The sequence below is a fragment of the Manacus vitellinus genome, unplaced genomic scaffold (assembly GCF_001715985.3).
Source record: "Manacus vitellinus isolate BGI_N305 unplaced genomic scaffold, ASM171598v3 scaffold_28_pilon, whole genome shotgun sequence".
In the NCBI taxonomy this organism is placed as follows: domain Eukaryota; kingdom Metazoa; phylum Chordata; class Aves; order Passeriformes; family Pipridae; genus Manacus; species Manacus vitellinus.
In genome coordinates this window covers 2,209,883-2,230,000 of record NW_021940122.1, presented here as the reverse complement: position 1 = coordinate 2,230,000, position 20,118 = coordinate 2,209,883, and the positions used below count along the sequence as shown (strand labels likewise).

At 37.2% G+C, this 20,118-nt stretch overlaps 2 protein-coding genes across 6 annotated transcripts in view; both read right to left on the bottom strand.

Moving 5' to 3' along the window:
* The window catches only part of IMPG2 (interphotoreceptor matrix proteoglycan 2), a 57,344-nt gene extending 54,536 nt beyond the window's left edge, over window positions 1–2,808 (bottom strand). For both annotated transcript variants that reach the window (XM_029960669.1, XM_025895326.2), the window contains exon 1: window positions 2,732–2,808. In XM_029960669.1, the coding sequence (XP_029816529.1) occupies window positions 2,732–2,768 (37 nt within the window). In that variant the 5' untranslated portion in view covers window positions 2,769–2,808. The remainder of the gene's footprint in view (window positions 1–2,731) is intronic.
* A 2,211-nt stretch (window positions 2,809–5,019) lies between these two features.
* Window positions 5,020–20,118, bottom strand: part of SENP7 (SUMO specific peptidase 7) — a 31,928-nt gene continuing 16,829 nt past the window's right edge. For 3 of the 4 annotated variants that reach the window (XM_018074727.3, XM_018074729.3, XM_018074730.3), the window contains 16 exons: window positions 19,509–19,863; window positions 18,796–18,947; window positions 17,784–17,930; window positions 16,284–16,317; window positions 15,362–15,535; window positions 14,464–14,726; window positions 13,302–13,435; window positions 12,028–12,144; window positions 10,436–10,555; window positions 9,407–9,499; window positions 8,491–8,678; window positions 8,031–8,083; window positions 7,668–7,705; window positions 7,371–7,439; window positions 6,415–6,565; window positions 5,020–5,182 (listed from right to left, as the gene is read on the bottom strand). In XM_018074727.3, coding sequence (XP_017930216.3) covers window positions 5,045–5,182; window positions 6,415–6,565; window positions 7,371–7,439; window positions 7,668–7,705; window positions 8,031–8,083; window positions 8,491–8,678; window positions 9,407–9,499; window positions 10,436–10,555; window positions 12,028–12,144; window positions 13,302–13,435; window positions 14,464–14,726; window positions 15,362–15,535; window positions 16,284–16,317; window positions 17,784–17,930; window positions 18,796–18,947; window positions 19,509–19,863 — 2,226 coding nt within the window. In that variant the 3' untranslated portion in view covers window positions 5,020–5,044. The remainder of the gene's footprint in view (window positions 5,183–6,414; window positions 6,566–7,370; window positions 7,440–7,667; window positions 7,706–8,030; window positions 8,084–8,490; window positions 8,679–9,406; window positions 9,500–10,435; window positions 10,556–12,027; window positions 12,145–13,301; window positions 13,436–14,463; window positions 14,727–15,361; window positions 15,536–16,283; window positions 16,318–17,783; window positions 17,931–18,795; window positions 18,948–19,508; window positions 19,864–20,118) is intronic. The other variant, XM_018074728.3, reaches the window with a different exon arrangement.

Sequence of the window (20,118 nt, the reverse complement as noted above, 5' to 3'; positions counted from 1 at the left end):
GGTATCTGTCTGCAGAGCTTTTGTACAGAGCAGCTTAAGCATACAGTGCTCACTCCTCTCTTCCAGCTGCTCTTCTGAGCTCCCAGGAACTCACATATCAGGAATTATCAGTATTATTAATACTGATTAATTGTTTTTAGGCTCTGTCTTCTGACATGAAACACATTCCTGTTGGTATTTTTCAAAACATCAATATATGTTCTTCAGTTGTTTTTTTTCCCCCCACAAACCTATTACATTATACTTTTAGTTTAACCACTGAGCTACTCAAACGACCCCAGTTTTCTTAGAATCAGACATTTTTGATCAATCAAACCATCACTGTTGAACTAGTCTGTCTCTGTCAAGCTAACTACAATGCTGGCAGCACCATCAAGTGCAGTCACCACACTGGAGCTGAAAACTGAACGGCACAGGACCAGCCTTGCAATGGTGCCCAGAATATGTGACAACTAATCCTTTTACAGACAATTCTCAGAATACACATACTTCAGTAAAAGTATGAAACCCAATTAAAAGCTTTCCTGGAGAGTTTTTAGATTTACAGCATCGCTGTTTCTTTCATCACCAAAGTACTCAAAGGCACTGAGAATGTGAATAGTATAAAACCCAACTCCTTTATATCTCTGTCAAAATTTGTTTTCTATAGTATGGCTATGTCAGCTTCTGTGTGATAAAATATTTTAAAAATTTAAATTCAGTTTTATTAATATTAGTTCAAGCTATCAATGTTAAATTCAACTGATTTCAGCACTGAAATGTAGATTTGCAACAGCTGAAAATCTCCTACATATACAACAGCGAAAGGCATAACTAAAAATACAATCATCATCTAAAGTTCCTTAAAGCAAGCAAAATAACTCTTGCAATAGATTTCCAAAATAACTGTGGAAAATTAACTCCTTCATTGATCTGACTACAGCCTTTACAGTAACACTTTGTACCAGAAGATGTGTAATCCTTTATTTCCAGCAAAGTTGTATCTGTTCAAAACTATTCAGGAAAAGCATATTCTTGTTGAATGAGAAAAAAAGGGAAGTGTAATTCTAGTGATGAAACAGGCCAAGGTCATCCCAGTACCTCCAAAAATAAAGACTGTTTTCTGACAGTTTATATTTCTGAGAAGAAATGACATGCACTTTCATACAGCAAATGTGATTAGCTGAATTATAGTTCTCTACAGGGTAATGCTCACTGAAATTCTGCTACAGCACACATACTGTTCCAAATAATGTCCCTGTTGTTCAAATGCAATTTATTCAAAATGCTAAATTCACTCATCTGTAACTACAGAATACAAAATAAAGGTATACTTGAATGAAAATGCCTCTAATAAAAAAACACATCATTGCAGACACCCACTATCCCCAAGCTCATGTGGTTTAATATCAAGATTATAAATTGCCTCCTGTGACTGGATACAGCAACTGATTTTATGGCATCTGACAGGATTCAGCAACGAAATTCCTAATCAGTTTAGCTGAGGCAATTACGTTAGACAAAACATCTTCACTTGTTCAGTTGCTGTGGTTGCTGTTGCCAAGCATTTTACCATCACCACTTTTTACCTGTGCTCTTGGAGAGTTCTCTGGTGAACCACCTCTCAAGAATAAACATATTTTGAGGCTGTTTAACCCTCCAGCTGACCAAATTCAGCTCCCCAGAGCCTGTTGTACTGACATCTCTTCCATTGTGTAGTATTGTAAAGTATTTGGAGCAGAAAAATCAGGAAGTGAGATCAACCAAATAAATCTCACGCTTCATTATCTACTCTGTCTGTGTAATGTAGACCTATTCCCAGCATTCCTCCTTTTCTGAATTGTTGATCAGAAATCTCTTACCATGTTCAACAGTCAAAGATGATCCCAGTGTTCATGCTTCATCTTTGAACAGTATTTCCAACTTCAATTTTGTTGAACAGAATTATTGCTTAGTCTTGGCCTTATTCGACACATTTTCAACACTGAGACCTCTCAAGTCTCATTCGTACTTTTCCAGCTGGAAACAGTTGGTGTCTTTTTGGGTGGGAAATGGGGAGGGGCAGGCAGGGGGGTTGTAAGAAGTAAAATTCTGCTACTTTGCCATAACCAAGATAAAAGTGTTAATACTGTGGTCTTCAAGCTTTATAATTTTGTAAGATAGTATGTACTGAGTACTGCAAGCTCATCTCAGGATCAAGTTCTAGGAGGCAAGTCCCACAAAAGCACAAATGGACTGTGATGAATCTATGCCTGCAATTCCAGAGGAAAAACACAGTAGTCCCTGGATGCTTTAAAAAAAAAAAAAAAAAAAAAAAATCACACTTGCAAGTTCACTTCTCCAGTTCTTGATAAAATCTTAGGGTTTTTAAATATTTTTCCTGAAAGATCTTTTGTTGTGCTTGCCAACAGTACCTTAAATGGATCTCCATGACTCAAGATTTCTTCATGGAAGCCACTTTCTGGTCCCACGGAGACAGAAGGCAGAAGAATGAAACTGATAGTTACATTTAACACTTTGGGTACAATAGACTGCCTTGAAACCAAAATTACACAGCTTAGGATAAAGTCTTACAAAGATTGGCTTGCTTTCAAGTATCATGTCACTCCACCATTTCAGTTAAACAGGGGTTAATACAGGAAATGGAAACACAGGAATGTGCAAAAGGGTCCCTGAGTCAGACTGGTGCCTTACACATGATAAAAGTTAACTTTGGGGAAGGTTAGCAAATAAAAAGGAAGTACTAAAGTACCTGGAGAGTAACTTCTTCCACAAACACTTCCCAGCATTTACCACATACCTGGTAAATGCAAATGGCTGGAATGGGATGGGTTGCAGCTGGTGATCCAATAATGCCTTTGACAGACATTTGTGTTCAGAGACACATACTGTGTATACACCTTAAAAGCAGCAAGACGGCCTATCTTTCACTTATGAGTTATCTGTGGCAGCTGGGAAAAGAACAGTAACAATCACATTCAATAACTTCTGGAGGTAATTTTAATATCAAATGCATTGGCATTCTCATAGCACATATGTAGCAAATCTAAAAAGCCAATCCTTTCATGCTATAAAATCAATTTAGAAAAATTTGTACATTATTTTTGCTTTTAAACAGTCAATCTGAAAAAGAACAAGTCGCTTGATGATAAAAACTAACTTTACCATAAGAAAAAGCTTAAACTATTTTTCATAAGGAAACACTGAAAATATTCATCAATTAACAAAGGGCACACATTTCTGCATTTTATCTTTCATTTGTTTTACAATAAATACACAGATCAACCTCGTAAGTAATGCTGGTGTTGTGATTTAGGTACTGAACAACACAAACTCCAGGATGAGAGGGAGAGCTGTTGGTGGGGTGGAGGGGAGGAGGGGTAGTGACAAACTACAGAATTAAAGTAGAAACAAAGACAAAAAACATACAGTAACTGTACTAGGCTGTTCACAGTTATACAGAAGGTAACTGCGCTCAGCAAATTGCTTTGTTTTCAAATTGCCTCTCTGCTCCAGCAAGAATGCTTCCTGGTTTGAGAAACAATAAGGGGGGGGTGGGGAGGTGTTGGGTGACTGTACAGAACCTGAAGTAATAACTGGATTTTCCAAGTGCTCGGTTTCAGAGTTACTCTGTCTTGAGGGAAGGGGCCCTGAGAATTCTGCAACGACATAAAAATGTTCACATCTTTGGGTTGCCCTCAATTCTTATTTTAACTCTCTATCCTACTTCCAGCTTTAAGAGCTCTGGTTTTGTAGATTATTTCATGACACAAGTGGCTTTTGTGGTTATCTGACACATCTTCTGAAGGGTGAGACGACACTTGAACTTACAGTGGAGAACAGGAGAAAACATCCTCTTAAAACGATCACCTTCTATCATGCAGTAAGTACAGAAAAAAGTGTGCACATCAAAATGTTATTAAAATTTTATGTGATCACTATTTGACAAAAACTACATAAATACGTAGGCAGACTGATAAACTTGTGCTAGTTTATCAAATCAAGTCTGAGTTCAAACAGTCAATATTCAGGCATCTTTATGCAATTCTCCTAAGCAAAGTGTAAATCCTGTTTGTCTTATATGTAAATAACATATCTTAAAGACATATCACACAAACATATTGACCTTAATTTTCAGGAAAACCCTTCAGACTTTTGAGGTTAAGGCACAGCCCGCTTGCCTTGCTAATGCAGGTGATACTATAAGATTTGTAGAAATTATTCCCAAAAAATAGGTGAACAGCATTAAAAATCTACTGCCTACACATATTGTATTGGCATGTACTTTGAGAGCAAGTTGTCTTCTGAAATCTGATAAGAAAAATAATAATAAAAAATACTTAAAAAAAAATCCACTCTTGACTTCAGAGTATTTCAACAGTCACTCTCAAGCAAATGTCTTCCACTCAGGGAAACTAATTTTTATGAAGAAAATGACAGGGAGGGAAATAATACTAATAAAAAATACAACAAAAACTCAGCCTCAAATCTTGGCAGAATTTTCTGACACATGCAGATTATGTCAGTATATAATCACAAACAAAACAAAAACATAAATCTCTAAAGAGAGTCAATATTACATCCTTAAATTAAAACAATACATAGTATTCACTCTATTTGTATCAGTTGCAAAATCAAAAGACACATACAGGATCAAAATCCTGTCTTCAGGGCCAACTCTATGTTTATATACCATTCATATTGGTATAGAAATATAAAGAAAAGGCTCCATAAGATGAAAGTATTTTTATATCCTTGTGGCACACACCTGTAAGCAGCTTTCATATGCCAAACAAAGGTTCAATTAGCAATCCATGTGCAATAGCTTTAACTTATATTTACACTCTTAGCTACAACCTTATCCCTTCCCCCCCCCCAGCATTCTAAGACCACACAACACCATTGAAAAAAAAAATCTTTAAATAAATACATGCTGAACAAAAAATACTTTTTGTGGGGTTTTTCTGTCTTCCTTGCAAGGCAGGGAGAGACCAAGTGCTGCTAGGCAGAGTTCCAGTTACTTTATACAGCAGTGTCCTTTGCTAGGTCTGCCTTATTAGATTTATTAGCTGCTGCTGCCACTGTGCTGTTGAAAGTGCAGTTGCAAGATCAGGTCACGAATTTCTTCTCTTTTGCTTCTGATTAGTTGACGAGGGAACCAATCCTCCAGATGCAGTGGCTCTTCAAAGTTAACTATGGGGTTCTGGTGACAGAAAAAGGAATATTTACAGCATGAATTTCCCAAAGCAACCTTCAAAAAGAATTTCAAACCCTTCCACTGCTGCTGAGACCAAGGAGGCACAAACAAGTTCCCACACGAGTGTGACAGGCTTCAAAGTCAAATTCCAGTTCCTCCATCATAATCACATACATACATACCCTTACCAAAAGGTACTCATGGTTCCACTCCTTGATCAGGTGGCCTACAGCAGATGCCCACTACTATGTCACCCATATTAGCCTGCTCTTTAGTCACTACCCATAAACTCTCAGATGGCTTCTCATCCAACCCAAGGCAGAGATTCATGCATTCCAGCTGCTCTCACATCAAGGGCAACTCTACCTCCTTGTCTTCCCTGCCTGTCCTTTCTGAAGAGTCTTATCTATCCATTGTGGCACACCTGCCACATGAGGTATCTCACAACATCCCCACGAACCCAGCAAGATCTTAGCCCTGCAACTGCATGCAGATCTGCAATTCCTCACGTTCATCCCCCACACTGTGTGCATTAGTGTACAGGTGCTTTGGAATGGCTATCTGTTCTCCCACAGAAGAAAAACCTGTCTGCTGTCCAAGGCCCCACACAAGGCTTTGCATGCACAGGAATCTCAGAGAATGTGGACCACACCTCTAAGCACCAAGGAAGCACAGCCATTCAAAGGACAGAGCAAGAGGGCAGTGCACTGGATCAGGATGAGGAAGACTTGGGGACACCTTAGAAGGCAGTGCCTGAAGCCCAGGATCTGCGGATGTCTAAAGGTATGTGCTGAACAAAAAGAGAGGCTCCCTTAGGTCTGTGCATTCCCTTTTAAGAATTACCCCCTCACTCACTCCAGAAGCTGCTGCCTGCAGAGTCACTCAAAGGCCAATGCACAAGCTGACCAAAATTTTAGATGCTACAAGAACTGATGCAAAGATACATACATGAAATAGACTCCAAATACACCCAAATACTTCGGGATATTGAATATGTCAATGTAAAAGCAACGTTCAACTACAGGGTCAGAAATGTTTGCTGACAGACAGATGAGAAACCAGATATAAAGATCCCAGCCACTATGTGCAGAATGGGTTTAATCTCCTCTTCTTCAAATGGCTTTGACACTTCTAACACTGTGCCTCACAGACTTTTGTGTCTGGCTATTTCCTTCAAAAACACGTTTTCGGGGTTTGAGGTAATTTGGTGGAAAGGGGAAGGTAGTTTCGATTTGTACCTGGAAAAAGCTTTCCACATATTGCAGCAAATAGACCCCACAATCACTGCTGTTATCTTGTTTAGGCACTCTGGGACACAGGTCAATCATTGTTGATTTACTGAATTCCCGATGTGTTTTTCGCTTCGCTTCCCATTCCATTTCAAGGTACCTACAAGAGAAAGCAATCAGTTGAAATACTTGAGAAATAGCTCAGTTTTTTGGGGATACTATTCATTATTGTTCCAGAGCTGGCCAAAAAGCTAAAATAGTTTTAATCAATTTATTTTTAACAGAATCTGTCAAAGAAATTTATACACTATTTCAACTATTCAATATTCTACTGCACTCAGAGGCATCTCTACCACATAATAAGAAATATACAAAACAGAAATAGGCATGATATTACTTAAAAACAGTTATTTGTGCTGAATTTCTTTGAGCTATTAGGATACCAGAACATTTTTAAATCTTAAGGAATAACTCCAGGAATCTTTCCTGGCTATCACACAGATTCTTCCTGGATTCATCCTAGAAGGCCAGCAGAAAATGAACAATTCTGTTTTGATTCAAATATCTAACAACTTTTTAAAAAGTTGTTGATAGATGTTGAAGTAATGAGGAACATGTAAAAGTACTGAAATTTTTAGGACATTCTTCCAATACTTACATACTTATCACATAAAAGACTGAATATATTTTTACTCTCACTTTTCAAAACAAATAATACCATTCCACTCTAACTGTACTGACACATCAAACTTTTAGACAGCTTCAGTCTACTTTCTACATTTTTGCACATATATAGGAGTGGATTTAACACTGTAATTCTGTAACTGCCATCAAAAAAATGAACATCAGTCTTTTGGAAAACCGATCACTTAAATTTCAAAGTATTAGTTTAAAAAAAGTATTTTGAATATAGAAATACGACCAGCAGCACCTCTTGTTAAAAGATAGAAATTGTAGTTACTTACTCTCTCAAAACCTGAACTGTTTTCTGCACAGAACCAGCTTTCAAAGAATCTAAGATGAGTATACAAGGCCTGTATACAACAAAAATAAACAAACAAATCATTGCAGTCTTTCATTATCACACTACTGAAGCAAGTATTTTATTTGAATAGAGTTTACCAAGAGCATCAATATCTGAACCAATGTGGTAAAAATGGACAAGTACCTACAGCTGTGGCTTTATGAAAAATAACTGAATTACTGCAGAATTTCTTAATGTAATTTAATGTTACAAAATTAGAAAGAAAACTGAAACATACCTTTTACAAATCTGCCTTTTGGAATTACTTAGGGAGATCTGAGAGAAAAGAAAAGAAAATAATCTTTAAAGAAACCAACAGCAATTACAAACTACCATCTTCATAGATATAAAGGTAGTGAGAGAAGCTCTCACTTCAGAAGGACAGATAAATCATTTTTAAAAACATGTGAAAGCACAGCAGAGCAACATAGGTAGGCAAAGGAGGACTTAAGGCGAATCAAAAATGTCTTGCACATACTGCAGGCTATGCAAACATTGACAGCTACTGCAAAAAAGATGATGCAAAATCACTTGGTCAAAGTCTCACAGCCTTCAGAACTAGAGTAATACATTTTTTCTGTCAGTACAAAAAGGTACTTACTTTAGAAATAGCTGAATCTAGAACTGAAGCAGCAGCAGCAATTTCATTGCCACCTAGTATAAAAAAACAAATTAGTAAGTCTTTAAGAAAATATTTTCTAACCAAAATTTTTTTACTTTCAAGTTCCTGATTATTAGTGCTCAAAATATGATAGTGAAGAACTAATTTATAAACTAATTTTGAACATTCCCATCTGAATGTTCAAATAGCAGAGTTACTGAGGGTAATTTTCCTGATAAAATTCTTACTGAAATGACTTCCCAATCATCACTGATTTTACATGTCCCTTCCAGTATTTTCCAGAGTTGCAGATACCTTGCAGTCCTTGCTATGCATGGTGATACCAAACTACATCAGCCTTGATATCCTAAAACCCATCTCTTACTTAATTTCCCTCCTTCAAGGATTAAGACACTATTAGAACTGTATATTGCTTGACATTCTTTTCTAGATTACCTACCTTTTGAGAATAAAATTCTGTTAGAATCCATTTCTTCTTCACCCTTGAAGAACACTGAACCAGGTCTAGTGTTCTCACTCTCTGACCGAAGTGGAGACTGGTGAGATAAGGAATTCTGAGGGGGACACTCCTCATACACAGCTTCTTCTAACCAAGGGAAACAGATAACTGCAATGTACCAATGAGACCTGCCCAGCAGGAGGGAGACGGGGGAAAAATGTCAAAACTGTGTAACATTTGGTTCTCAAAAGGCTATGAAAAGCTTTTATAATACTGAGAGCTCATGAACAACTGTTCTGTGATACATAACCATCATTGCCATGTTCCTTTATGGCATCTCATACCAATCCTCTCATTCATTTTTTCACTTTGCATTGTGGCATAACAGCAAAAATCAGTATCAATTCCTTTGAAAAAAAACAAACCCAAAATTCATCACAGCAATTATCAATGTTTGGGCACCCATCCCAAAATGTAAGGAAAAAGAAAAAAGGAATAATATGTGATGGTGATCCCAGTTTTGAATATAGCTGAAGGTATTGGCACACCTTTAGCCTCATTTCTTTCTGCACCTGTTTTCCATGTGTACCTCTCCATGACTATTCAGTTTTACAAGAGAGTTTCCATGTCCAGGTCAGTTATTCAACCAGGCCAAGGCACAGACTACGGAAGTACTACTTTTACAAACTACTTTTTATAGACACCAAAAGCACAAAGTTTACTAATGACAACTGAATAAGCATTTTGTCTTTAGAACAGACTTCAAAATCACCCATTTCACACCTGTTAACTTCTTCAAAATCTTAAGTGTCATGTCCAATGATCCAACCCTACAGCCATAAATTTTTACCACCACAACATTCAAATATTTAAATCTTTAAATATCAGGAAAAGTGTTGAAAACACACAGACTTACTCCTCATTCACAGGCACAAAGATATAATCTTTACTGAAGATATTTATACGACGAGTCCATGTTCTTACTCTTCTATGTCTTCTCTGTGCCACTCTGAAGAAACCAAATGACAACTGTTATTTGGTTTTGTTCTATTTAGTTAAAGCAAGCAGAGGAATTAGGACTCCTACCCCTCCCCAGTCCCTCAATGTGTTTTTCACTTACTCTTGAAATTTCCCCACGGATTAAAAATAAATCAGCACACCATTGAGCCCAAGTGACAAACAAGCTATTTCTGAACCATCTCAAACTCTTCTGGAAAAAAATTACTCATAGATTTGAATGGAGTTCTTGCAGTTATTTATCAAGTAATTATTATTTACTACACTAAATGCAAAAATCTCATCTAAACACCAGTGTAAAAACAGATCTATAGCAATATAAAAACATCCATGAATTAAACTTTCCAATGCCACTTTTGAAGGCCTGTCTATACAACCTTATCTTTTGAAGGGAAAAAGTTAAATGCCTTGCACAGGGTCATCTAGCACACCTGCAGCAAACAGAAGAGAAACAGATACCCTCCAGTCCAGAGATTTAAGTGCAGGAGCACATTTAATTTCCAGTTCTACAGACATAAAGCACGAGGAGATGATAAAAGGAGAATAAGAAAATTCTGAGAAGAAAACTAAATTTAGATTTTCAGCTTTCTTAATTTGCACAAGTTGAAATAGAAACCAACATTTCATAGAACTTTGCTCTGAGTTTCTGATAAAAATATCAAATACATAAATAACTGTCTGAAGTAAAGATTCAGACAAAGTTGGAGAAAGGTGATAACATTTTCATTCATATTCAGTATGAATCACATGTAGATTTTAAGGAAAAACACCAATATGCTTAATTGTGAGTTACAATATTCGACCACTAATCCTTTGGAGAACACCAATTATTATTTCATGTACTAATCAGTAGATGATCTGGAGAACTTCCAAGTGGCATAAATAGGTAGCTTGTTTCTGGTCATAATGGCACCTAAAACAAACTTACGAAACTTTGACATCCCCCTCAGAGGTTTTTTCTGTCCTGGTCAGGCACTTATAGAAGAAACTGCTAAAAATGTGTGTACGGTCAGCAAGACGTTTTGGTGCCTTCTCCAACAACAGGTACCTACCAAAGAGGGAAAAAAAGGAAATGATTAAACTCCTTTTCTAGAAACTACCATTACTGATAAAAAAAGGACAGTTATTTTAATGACTTATCACACTCAGGTTATACTTACTACCAGTTGCCTTCACAGCCACTAATCATGCCAAACTTTTCTCTCTGCTCTATTTTAACTATTCACATGCATGGACATCAGAGTGTGTAACAGCCAAGCAACTACTAAGAAAGCAATAATTTTTTGTCCTAGGTTTTTGCTCCAGTATTCAAGCTTCTGAATTTATTATGGAGTGCTATACTCCTGCATGTACAAAAAGCATAGTGCAACATGCAAAGGTCAGTACAATAACCTGCAGAAGTAAAACAGACAATTTAAGCATGTGAAAGTTAAGTCAAATATTCTGCAAGTACTTATTATTTCACTGCCAATAATTTCACTATAAACATCAGCTTGAGTGTTTCTTCTGTCATCCTAGAAGACCAAAGCACTCATAATTGCAGTTATCCTACACAAAGTGCCTCCAGCTTCATCTGATGACTTGGGAAACACAGTCATACATGATACAACTTGCAACACAATGAAAACTGAGAATGTGGGAAGTCTAACAAATTTAAGAAGCAGAGAAGTTTTTGCAATGATTGCATTAAATTCTTTAATTTAAATCTTTCTTTTCTGTTGAGATGAAACCACAGCTGTTGAGAGGACCATGCTGCGTTATTTATTTCTATTTTAGGGCAAAATACAAGGGGGTCTGCTGCAATATCCCATTGAAACACTTTGTAACACATTGCCTTTCCCACTCCTTTAGACAAGGCTTCCTATGGCTCCTGCTCCTTCAGCCATCTGGATGCCAACTAAAATGGAATTCTTGCTGACAACCTTCAACAAACCAGAATTCTTCTTAGGTCTAAGTCAACAGAGTGAAAATAAACCTCAGCTTTAGGGAATGGTGGCCACGGTGCCAGTTTTTGAAAAATTGCTTTCACAAGCAACTTTAGCAGGGTGGCATGGAGTAGCTCAGCCAAGCACAACTTCCTCAAGAAGTATTAGCTGTGTTCCTTTCTGCAGGAGATCTGCATCAGAAGAATGCCTGAAATTGCAAAGAATAGCAGAGGATGCTCCACTTCATGCAAACTTAGTACATAAAATAGTAGTGCAGACCATCTACTTTGTTCAACTGCCTACTTAACACTGCTCAGCACTTTCTGTTGTGTAAGGTCACCAAAAGGCTTTTTTTCCTTCAGTTATTCTGTCTGGATTATATCACAGCTCTTTAGAGGGACAAAAAGAATTAAATTAAAACAAATAAAACTGCTAAGAATATAAAAAAGCTTTTAGAAAAGTCCAACATACAAATTCATCACACTCTTTACTCCTGAAATTGTTGTACTGTGTTTAGTGACCAAAATTTACAGTAACATTCAAGTCCAGATCAGGCCCTAGAAAGAAGGGTACAAGCAGGACTGTGATTACTTACTTAAGATAGAAATCAATGATGACATCATTGAGAAACTCTCCATATTCTAAGCACTCTAGGTCTTCTCTTGTGACTCCCAGTCCTCCTTTTGCAGGTGGGGGTGGGTAAACAATTAAACTAGAAAACATAAATCACGTGATAACAGTGACAAACTGTTTTACATGACGTTCTTCTTAGCATGGCTGTTTCACATGTAGAAGATTTTCTAGGAAACCTGTTAAAAGTAGTAGTTCTTGAACTACTTAAAAGTCCTTTACCATTTCTTCTGCTAAGTGTTTCAAAAGAAATACTCACTCCAATGCACACTGAAACTTTGAGAAAAACTTTTGAAAGGAGACTATTTTTTACCTTCATCTTGTTTTTCTATTCTTCATAAAAGTAGTTGACAAATGGCTATATAAAATGTGAAGAAATACTAGGGGACAAATGGTCTGAATGAACAGCCCAACAAGGACTCCCACAGTTCCAGTCAGAGAACTTGGGCTTACACCTCATGTAGCATATGTATTTGTAAGTGGTTTAAAACTGCCCAAGTTACTCCTACCACTAGTATTTAAAATGTACATAAAAGGTTTCAGATTAAAAACCATATTAATTACCTGGAACCATGAACTGAGCATTTTTGCTGTTGAAGAAGCAAAACCAACTGTGATACTGTCAGTAGAAACAGTGACAGCAAAAGGCAAGGGTTCTTAAGAGCAATTTAATCTGGTAATGTTTCCTGTACTACAAAGTATGAGCACTAAGAGGCAAGTGCAGACAGAACTGAGGCATGTCAGTGCTCTCCCAGCATCTTGATACACTAAGTGTCTTTTTTCAACCAAGCTCCTGTACTAACGAGTAAACTGTATGACATATCAGTTATAAATAGAGTGTGACACAGTGAAAGAAAACATAGTTTAGATTTTAAAAAAGGCTCATCTTAAGTTAGCAATAGTTCTGCTAAGATGGACTTAGATGGACACTTACAGAACCCCTGAGGTCCCTACCCTCCCCATTGATGCACCCATGACGTGACCTTGTAGTCACAGTTCAGGTATTCTTCAGTTTCTGTGAGATTTTCTGTAATCCTGTAATACATCCATTCTGTCTGTTAACTATCAGGATGGAACAGGAATAACTACATTTAGACTTGGGGATATTTTAGATATCTAGAGCAACTTTCACACAACTTCAAAAACAACTAAAGAATGGTAGTTGGAATAAAAGCCCTCACTTAACAACTTATTTATTCAATTTCTTTTACTTTCTCATTTATATGAAATATTACTTACTTCTTAACTGCTCCTGTTTCTCTTACTTCTTTCCATTCTTCATTCAGTGCAGAGGACAAAGAGATAGAATAGCAACCACTATTCTGCTTATTTGCAAGGGCATAACTGGGCCTGACCACTTTTAGGTTTGATTCCTATCAGAAAAAAAAACACAAACAGTAATAGTAGTAAAAAGCATTATACAGTTTGATACATACGTAAAACAGAATACAGAAAATTCAAGTTTAAAGCCCACAGGAGTAACCTGTATCACTGAAGAGGATTCTTGCTGGAGAGCAAAAGTGTAACCTTCAGGATTTAGGCAAATAAGCCACCGCTCAGGCAATAAAAAATTAATGGATCTTTTAAAATGCTGACAGGTCTTAGTTCATAATCTCTCCAAAACTGTCCAAGTATTATTTAGTCAAGTGATGCAGAATCGGTTTTGGAGAAGAAACATGACCTGAAAGGATGGAGGCAAGTATCAGACCGTCTTACTTGGAGCTGTGTGTGCTTGGAAGGTTTGAAAATCCAGCCCTTAAACAATTGGCCTGAAAAACAATACAGATTTGAACTGGCTGGCTCACTATTTAAGTCCCCAGTTTCACGGATCATATTTATCTGTTGTCTCTGTGCTTTTTACTAGTGGGAACAAATATATGTAATTTCTGAAGTGGTAATGACGTGGAATTGGATTTAGACATTTACTCCTCAGAGGGATTAAACCATGACAACACATTAACTTCCACAGACATCTCCCCAGCAGCCTGAGGAATCATTCAGCATTTCAAGCTGTGGAGAAGCTTGAAAGTACATCTAGAGGTGTCTGGAGAGCAATATACACAGCTCCTCCTCTGCTGCCTTTCCAGCTCAACCAAAAAATGTCTCCACCACTCATAACTTCATTAACTCCCACTTGCTGCCCTGGAGACACCACAAGGGCAGGAAATCCCTACTCTAAATATACACAACTATGAGTCAATCTAAAGCATAGGTACTTGCTACTCACTGATGAGGTCTACACACTCTCTCTGTGGACACAACCTAGTTGACTGCAAATTTTGCAACAATCATGACTGATATTTTTTGAGCCATGGATTAAGAAAGAAGGTTGATGGAAAATTTACTAGAATGTGTGAATGCCAACAGGTGGCGATAAATAAAGCAACAGCTACACACTAACCTGAACTGCAGGTTCATGAGCATCTGAGGTATTCTTTTTTGGCATATATTGCTTTAGTAGATCCTTATGGTAACTCACAAAAGAGCTTTCTTCAGGAGAAAGATCCTTAAACAAGGGAAATGCTTGCTTCAAAGACAAAAACTCAGCGAGATCTGGTGCTCTGTTCTTCTTGCTCACATCTGTAATCAGTTCAGTCAGTCTGTCTTCTTCCCATTCTGTGAGTGGTTGGGACAATTCAAGAAATACAAATTCACCAGGTTTGGCTGGAAAAAGGAGAGAATGGATAGTACTAACTATTAGATTATGTGATAAGAACTTGTTGGCACACCCACAAAGGAGCAAGGAGAGACAATGGCAGGCAGGGGAGCCCAAATAATACCCTACCAGGTTCATCACAGGGGCCATCAGCCCACCAACAGCCCACCTGATAAGCCCAGAGGAGCACAGGAGCAAAATGGCAGGTAGGAACCCAAATTAAGTACTTTGAGGAAGACAAACACACTCTGGGCCCTAAAACTCAATCTTTACTTGCCAAGCCTTTTCTGTAGCATATACAATACTCAGGAGTAAGGACAAGTAAAACATCCCATATATTTTAAAGGGAGAGATGCTTTATACACAAGCCTAGTTACAAGGGCTTTCTCACACAGATTACAATTAAACTGCGTTTTGAGGTCTTTTTATTAAACAGCAGTGGTTTTGAATCATATTATGTTGGATTTTTTTCTTCCAAATACAAGTACAGCAAGGCATTTTAGAAAAGCAAAACTGGTCACATTATCTTTAAAATGCAATACGCTTTTCTCCACATTCAAAAAACACAACTGTAAAATAACCACTTCATTGACATGCCATAAATTAGACCTTTCCTTTGCATTTAAGGAAAGAGATTACTCACATGGCTTGCTGATAACTAACTTTCCCAATTGGGTTTCCATGTTTTCTGCATAATCCACAGACAACCAAAGAAAAATGATAATTGTTGAAGAGGAGCCACCATCACTTCTCCACACGCCAAACCTTCTGAGTTCCAGAGTATCCACTGTCAGCTTAACATTCTTATTGAGAGCCACTGTAGAGAACAGAATTTAAAAGAACCATACCTATAACAGCCACAGTCATACATGTTACAGTAGTTACATGCTGAGATCTAAGTACAACCAGAGCTTATTAACACAGTACTTGTAGATTTTATTCCTGGTGTTACATAAAATATCGAGAATTCAACACTGAAATCAGTTACATCAAACTATGTAACACAAAGTTACCAACTGTGACCCCAAAAGCTAAACATCTAAATTTGGGATTCTTCCCAAATTTAATACAACAAAAAAGTTGTATTTTTTCTAAAAGCAAACAAAAAAAAAATTGAAAATCACGAACTCCTATTTGCTTTTGGTCAATCCAATTCAGTTATATCTACAGTTATATTCCTCTTATCTTTAGTCGACTCATACATTTTTGTGTAACTCACCTGAGGGTATAAATCCCTAATCTGAAAAGATGAATGTTTCACCTCAAAAATATGCAGTCATTTTTACTATAGTTCAACACCTATGATATGGAAGAATATGGGAGGCAAGGCCACTAAAACTACAAAGTTCATCTTAAAAGTACAAGAAACTGATAAGTTATTAAGGATTACATTATAGACACCAAAACTCCTTTACTGAAAAATGTGAATAAGTGAAAATTATCTAATGTCTTTGTGAAAGCAAGTAAGAGTATAAATTACTCATAACAGAAATACATACTTAGTATTTTAATGCAATACTTTAAAGATACAGTTAAGAGAACCCTAAAGAAAAAAATTCTCTTACCCTGGAGTGGGATCACAATATTCTTTGTTGTAAACTGGAATAAGAATAATAAAAAAAAAATTACTTTGCTTTTTACAAATTGATTAAATCAATATAAGAATTTTTAATTATCTGCATGTCTTTCCTTATAGCCAAATACACTGAAAATAATATCATAGAGTCATTTAGGTTGGAAAACACGATTCACCAAGTCCAACCATTAGCCTGACACTACCAAGTCAAATATGCAAAGTCTGAGACTTCATATTGCCTATTTCACCTGAAAGAACACTCCTGAAGACATACTGCAGAACCTAAATGACAGCAAATAACTTGCAGAGATGCTATGCACTGAGAAATGAGCATAAAGTTGCAGAGCTGCCTATAGGCTCCTTAAGAAGAAGAAGAAAAAAAGATGAACACTTGAGACAAAAGGAGCTAAAGTAACCCATGATAGGTTGTCAGATGCACTATTTGAATTAAGGACGCGATAGAAACGGTTCAACACTGGGGTGCTACTTTGCTATTTAAAATAATTTTTGAATTAAAGGCCTTGAAGGATTCCACTTGCACTGCTGCTATGTCAAAGAGATTTTGCTAAATAAAGAGTGCTTTATTGTCACTTTGACAAAAGGTTCTCATATACATTGACAGAGGAGGTTTCTCCTACATTACCATAGTAAGCACGAAGTTGTGTTCTCCAAGGAAAATGTCTACTTTACACCTAAAGCATTGATTCTAAAATTATCTCAATTCATCCTTCAAATTATTTTGGTCTGTTAATTTAGGAAGTTACCATGAAATGTTTCCATAACTGCATGAGAACTGCTGCACAAAACTGCTGTTTTCTGAAAACCTAAAATTTTTATTATTACTACAATCCAAGATTTCAAGATGTCTTACTGAAAGCAACAGAACATATGCAGGTTCAAACATTTCTTTTTCAGTTGCAATATACAGAATGAGCCTGGTCAAAGACCTGTTGAAACTTCTGGAGCTGGTACTCCATTTAAGCACATCTTCACTTATGTTTCTACACCCAGTGAGTAGCATGTTGCCTATGCACTAGTGGTTTTAGTATTGTTTTTATGCTCTTTAAAGCCACAAAACAAGCAATTTTCTGTTTAAAAGGCAAGATTAGAGCACAGTATATATCTGAACTCTGATCATTATGGATTACTTTATTCTAAATCATTACTATTTCTGAGAAAAGCAACTGGTTTTTCTTTTGAGTGACATTAATTGGCCACTAATATTGCCATTATTTTCTGTTAAAATTCATTACAAGCATCCTCAGTGTGACTTCTCAAGTACAGCATTTATACAGAACTTTTACATCTGAAAACTGTGGCCACAGAAAATCAGTTAGCTTTTCTGACAGCAATCCAAATGTACACGGTAATGGACTACACACTCCATTGTTTAGCCAAAGGAATTTGATGCAACAATAATCAAAACTGAGTGGTTCCATACTGAGTACCACTGGCTTTGCCTACCAGAATTTTAATTTGAATGACTTACCTTAGCAGGACCTCTTGATAAGCATTTAAATCTCCCAATGTATAGACTATCAAATGTAACATCCAGTGGTGGGTTCATCTGTTTTCTAGGTGTTCTTTCAGAAGGTAAGGTGATCAGACTTTTATCTTCAATTGACTCTGTTAAAAACTGGAAGAAAAAGTATATTTACTACAGGGCTTTAAATGAGATACTTCCCTCCTGTAACCTTAGGAAAGGTTTTCATCACACTGGTAAGAATTTGCTCCCAAAGTCAGCTTCCATATGAAAAATAACACAAAAGCTTTAAGTGTTAACACATCCATTACTGACAACGTCTTTAAGGGCCTAAAAAGATCTTGTTTCACCTTCATTGCCAAGAAATGATCTGTGCACTTTACTAATCTAGAACCAAGTAAAAACTCAAACAGAGCAACAAAATAATATCCCTCTTTTCATATCAAAGGTTCAGGATCCAATTCAATGCTTATGATCAAAATGATGCACCTGAGAGAAGAGGCAGCAATGGCTCTTGACTTGTTTCAGGATAACTCAAATCCAGGTCAAAGCAAGCAGCATAAGGCTAATGAAGTCTAAAATGAGGCAACAACCTTTATGGCTAGTTCTAGAATCATATTTTACTGCTAGCCACACAGAAAAGGGAACTTTACCCTGTCTCTCTCTGCTGTCAGCAAAGATCCTTGAATTTCTCCATGCACTGAATTACAACAGAGGACTGGCTGACGAGAAGAAACTGCAATCAATTTAAAACGCTGTGTGAAAAGTTTTTCACAGATGTATCTTCATCATGTCTATTTCTAGCTCGGGTTATTATTGGATCCTTTGTTTTCTGATATTAAACATTTCCAAATGTTTGTTTTCAAAACAGGAAATACACTGTATGTTGCAGAAACACCGAAGCTTCAGAGCCAGAGAATTTTGCTTGTGGTTGGGACTATAAACAATAATTTTCCACAACAAACATTGTAGAAATAAAGGGTTGGCATAACAATACATAGGCCAAAAACTAGACTACCTGCTCTGTGTGGCTTTCCATCTTGTCTTCCAACTGCTTGGCTGAGAAGTCAGACTGTTGGTCTGTTTCTTTGATTTCAGTGATACTATCCTGCATCAGCTCTGTGCACTGTGGTTCAGAAGGTGAATCTTCATCATCACTGGAAAGGACGACTGAAGAGGAAAAAAAAAAGTATATATACTACATGACACAGACTTAAGAATATTTCATTCATTGTGGATTTCAGACAAGTAAAGAATTCTCTCTTGCAGCACGTAATATCAAGGTACATTGCCCAAACCAGTCAAGATCTGTGTGCATGAAAGTGCATGCAACAAGTACTGCTTTGTATCTTTATGAACACCTTCTATCCAAGATCCTTAAAAGTATTTGGCTGTTAAAAGAAACAGGCCACAACTCAGCTGCTTCGAACTAGAGAATATCTTTTCTCAGCTAAAGCATCAGTTTAAGTACAGGCTCATTTTCCATAGCCACAAAATCAGCTGCAAAATAAAGACTGGAATTTTAAAATCTTCCTGTCTATCCTGTTTCTCAAGTACAAGACCCTCTGACTCCAGGCACTGTTCTGTAACCTGCACAGTGCATTACACACAACGTGATCTCCATCTTCAAATCTTTTGTTCTGTGTGTTTCAGCTAGCCAGCCAGGCTCAAGTTCTCCTAGTACCTAAGTGTCCCAACAGTAATTGTCAGCAGCACAGACATAGTACATACTTGGGTCAACGGAAACAAGGTGCTGATTACCCCTGCAGATTCTGTTCCGCAGCTTGCTCAGGTACTGAGATGGGTCCATTTTCAATTTCCTGATTGCACTAACTCGTGGTAAAATCACGTCCTCAGTGGTGGCAGAAAGCTGTTTCTCTGACAAATTTCTGGGAGGAGACTCTGAGCCAGACTCTTCTGTGCGGCTGTGAGCAGGCCTTAAGTGCTTGTGTGTGGAAGCGTCTTTACAGTCTCTCTCTAATGGCTGGGGAATACAATCCAGCACCAGAACGGTATTAGATCTGTCACCTTGTCTGTCCTCACAGGGTGTTCTGCAGCCAGGAGTTGAACTCAAACTTTGCTTTTCCTAGAAACAGGAATCAGAGACGGGATAGAAGTTTACTTCTTGACATTTCTAGATGGTTCATATCAGTGATCGCTGAGATTTAGCTATGTGCTAGAAAAAATAATTACAGCGTAACACAGCAACATTTAATGCTCAGTTCAGGACAATTTCTCCCTCCTCATATTCCAAAGGTTATTATTATATAAAGACATAAGGGACAACCTTTTAGAAGTTTATTATGACCCCCAATCAAACTGAACAAGGAACTATGTCTTA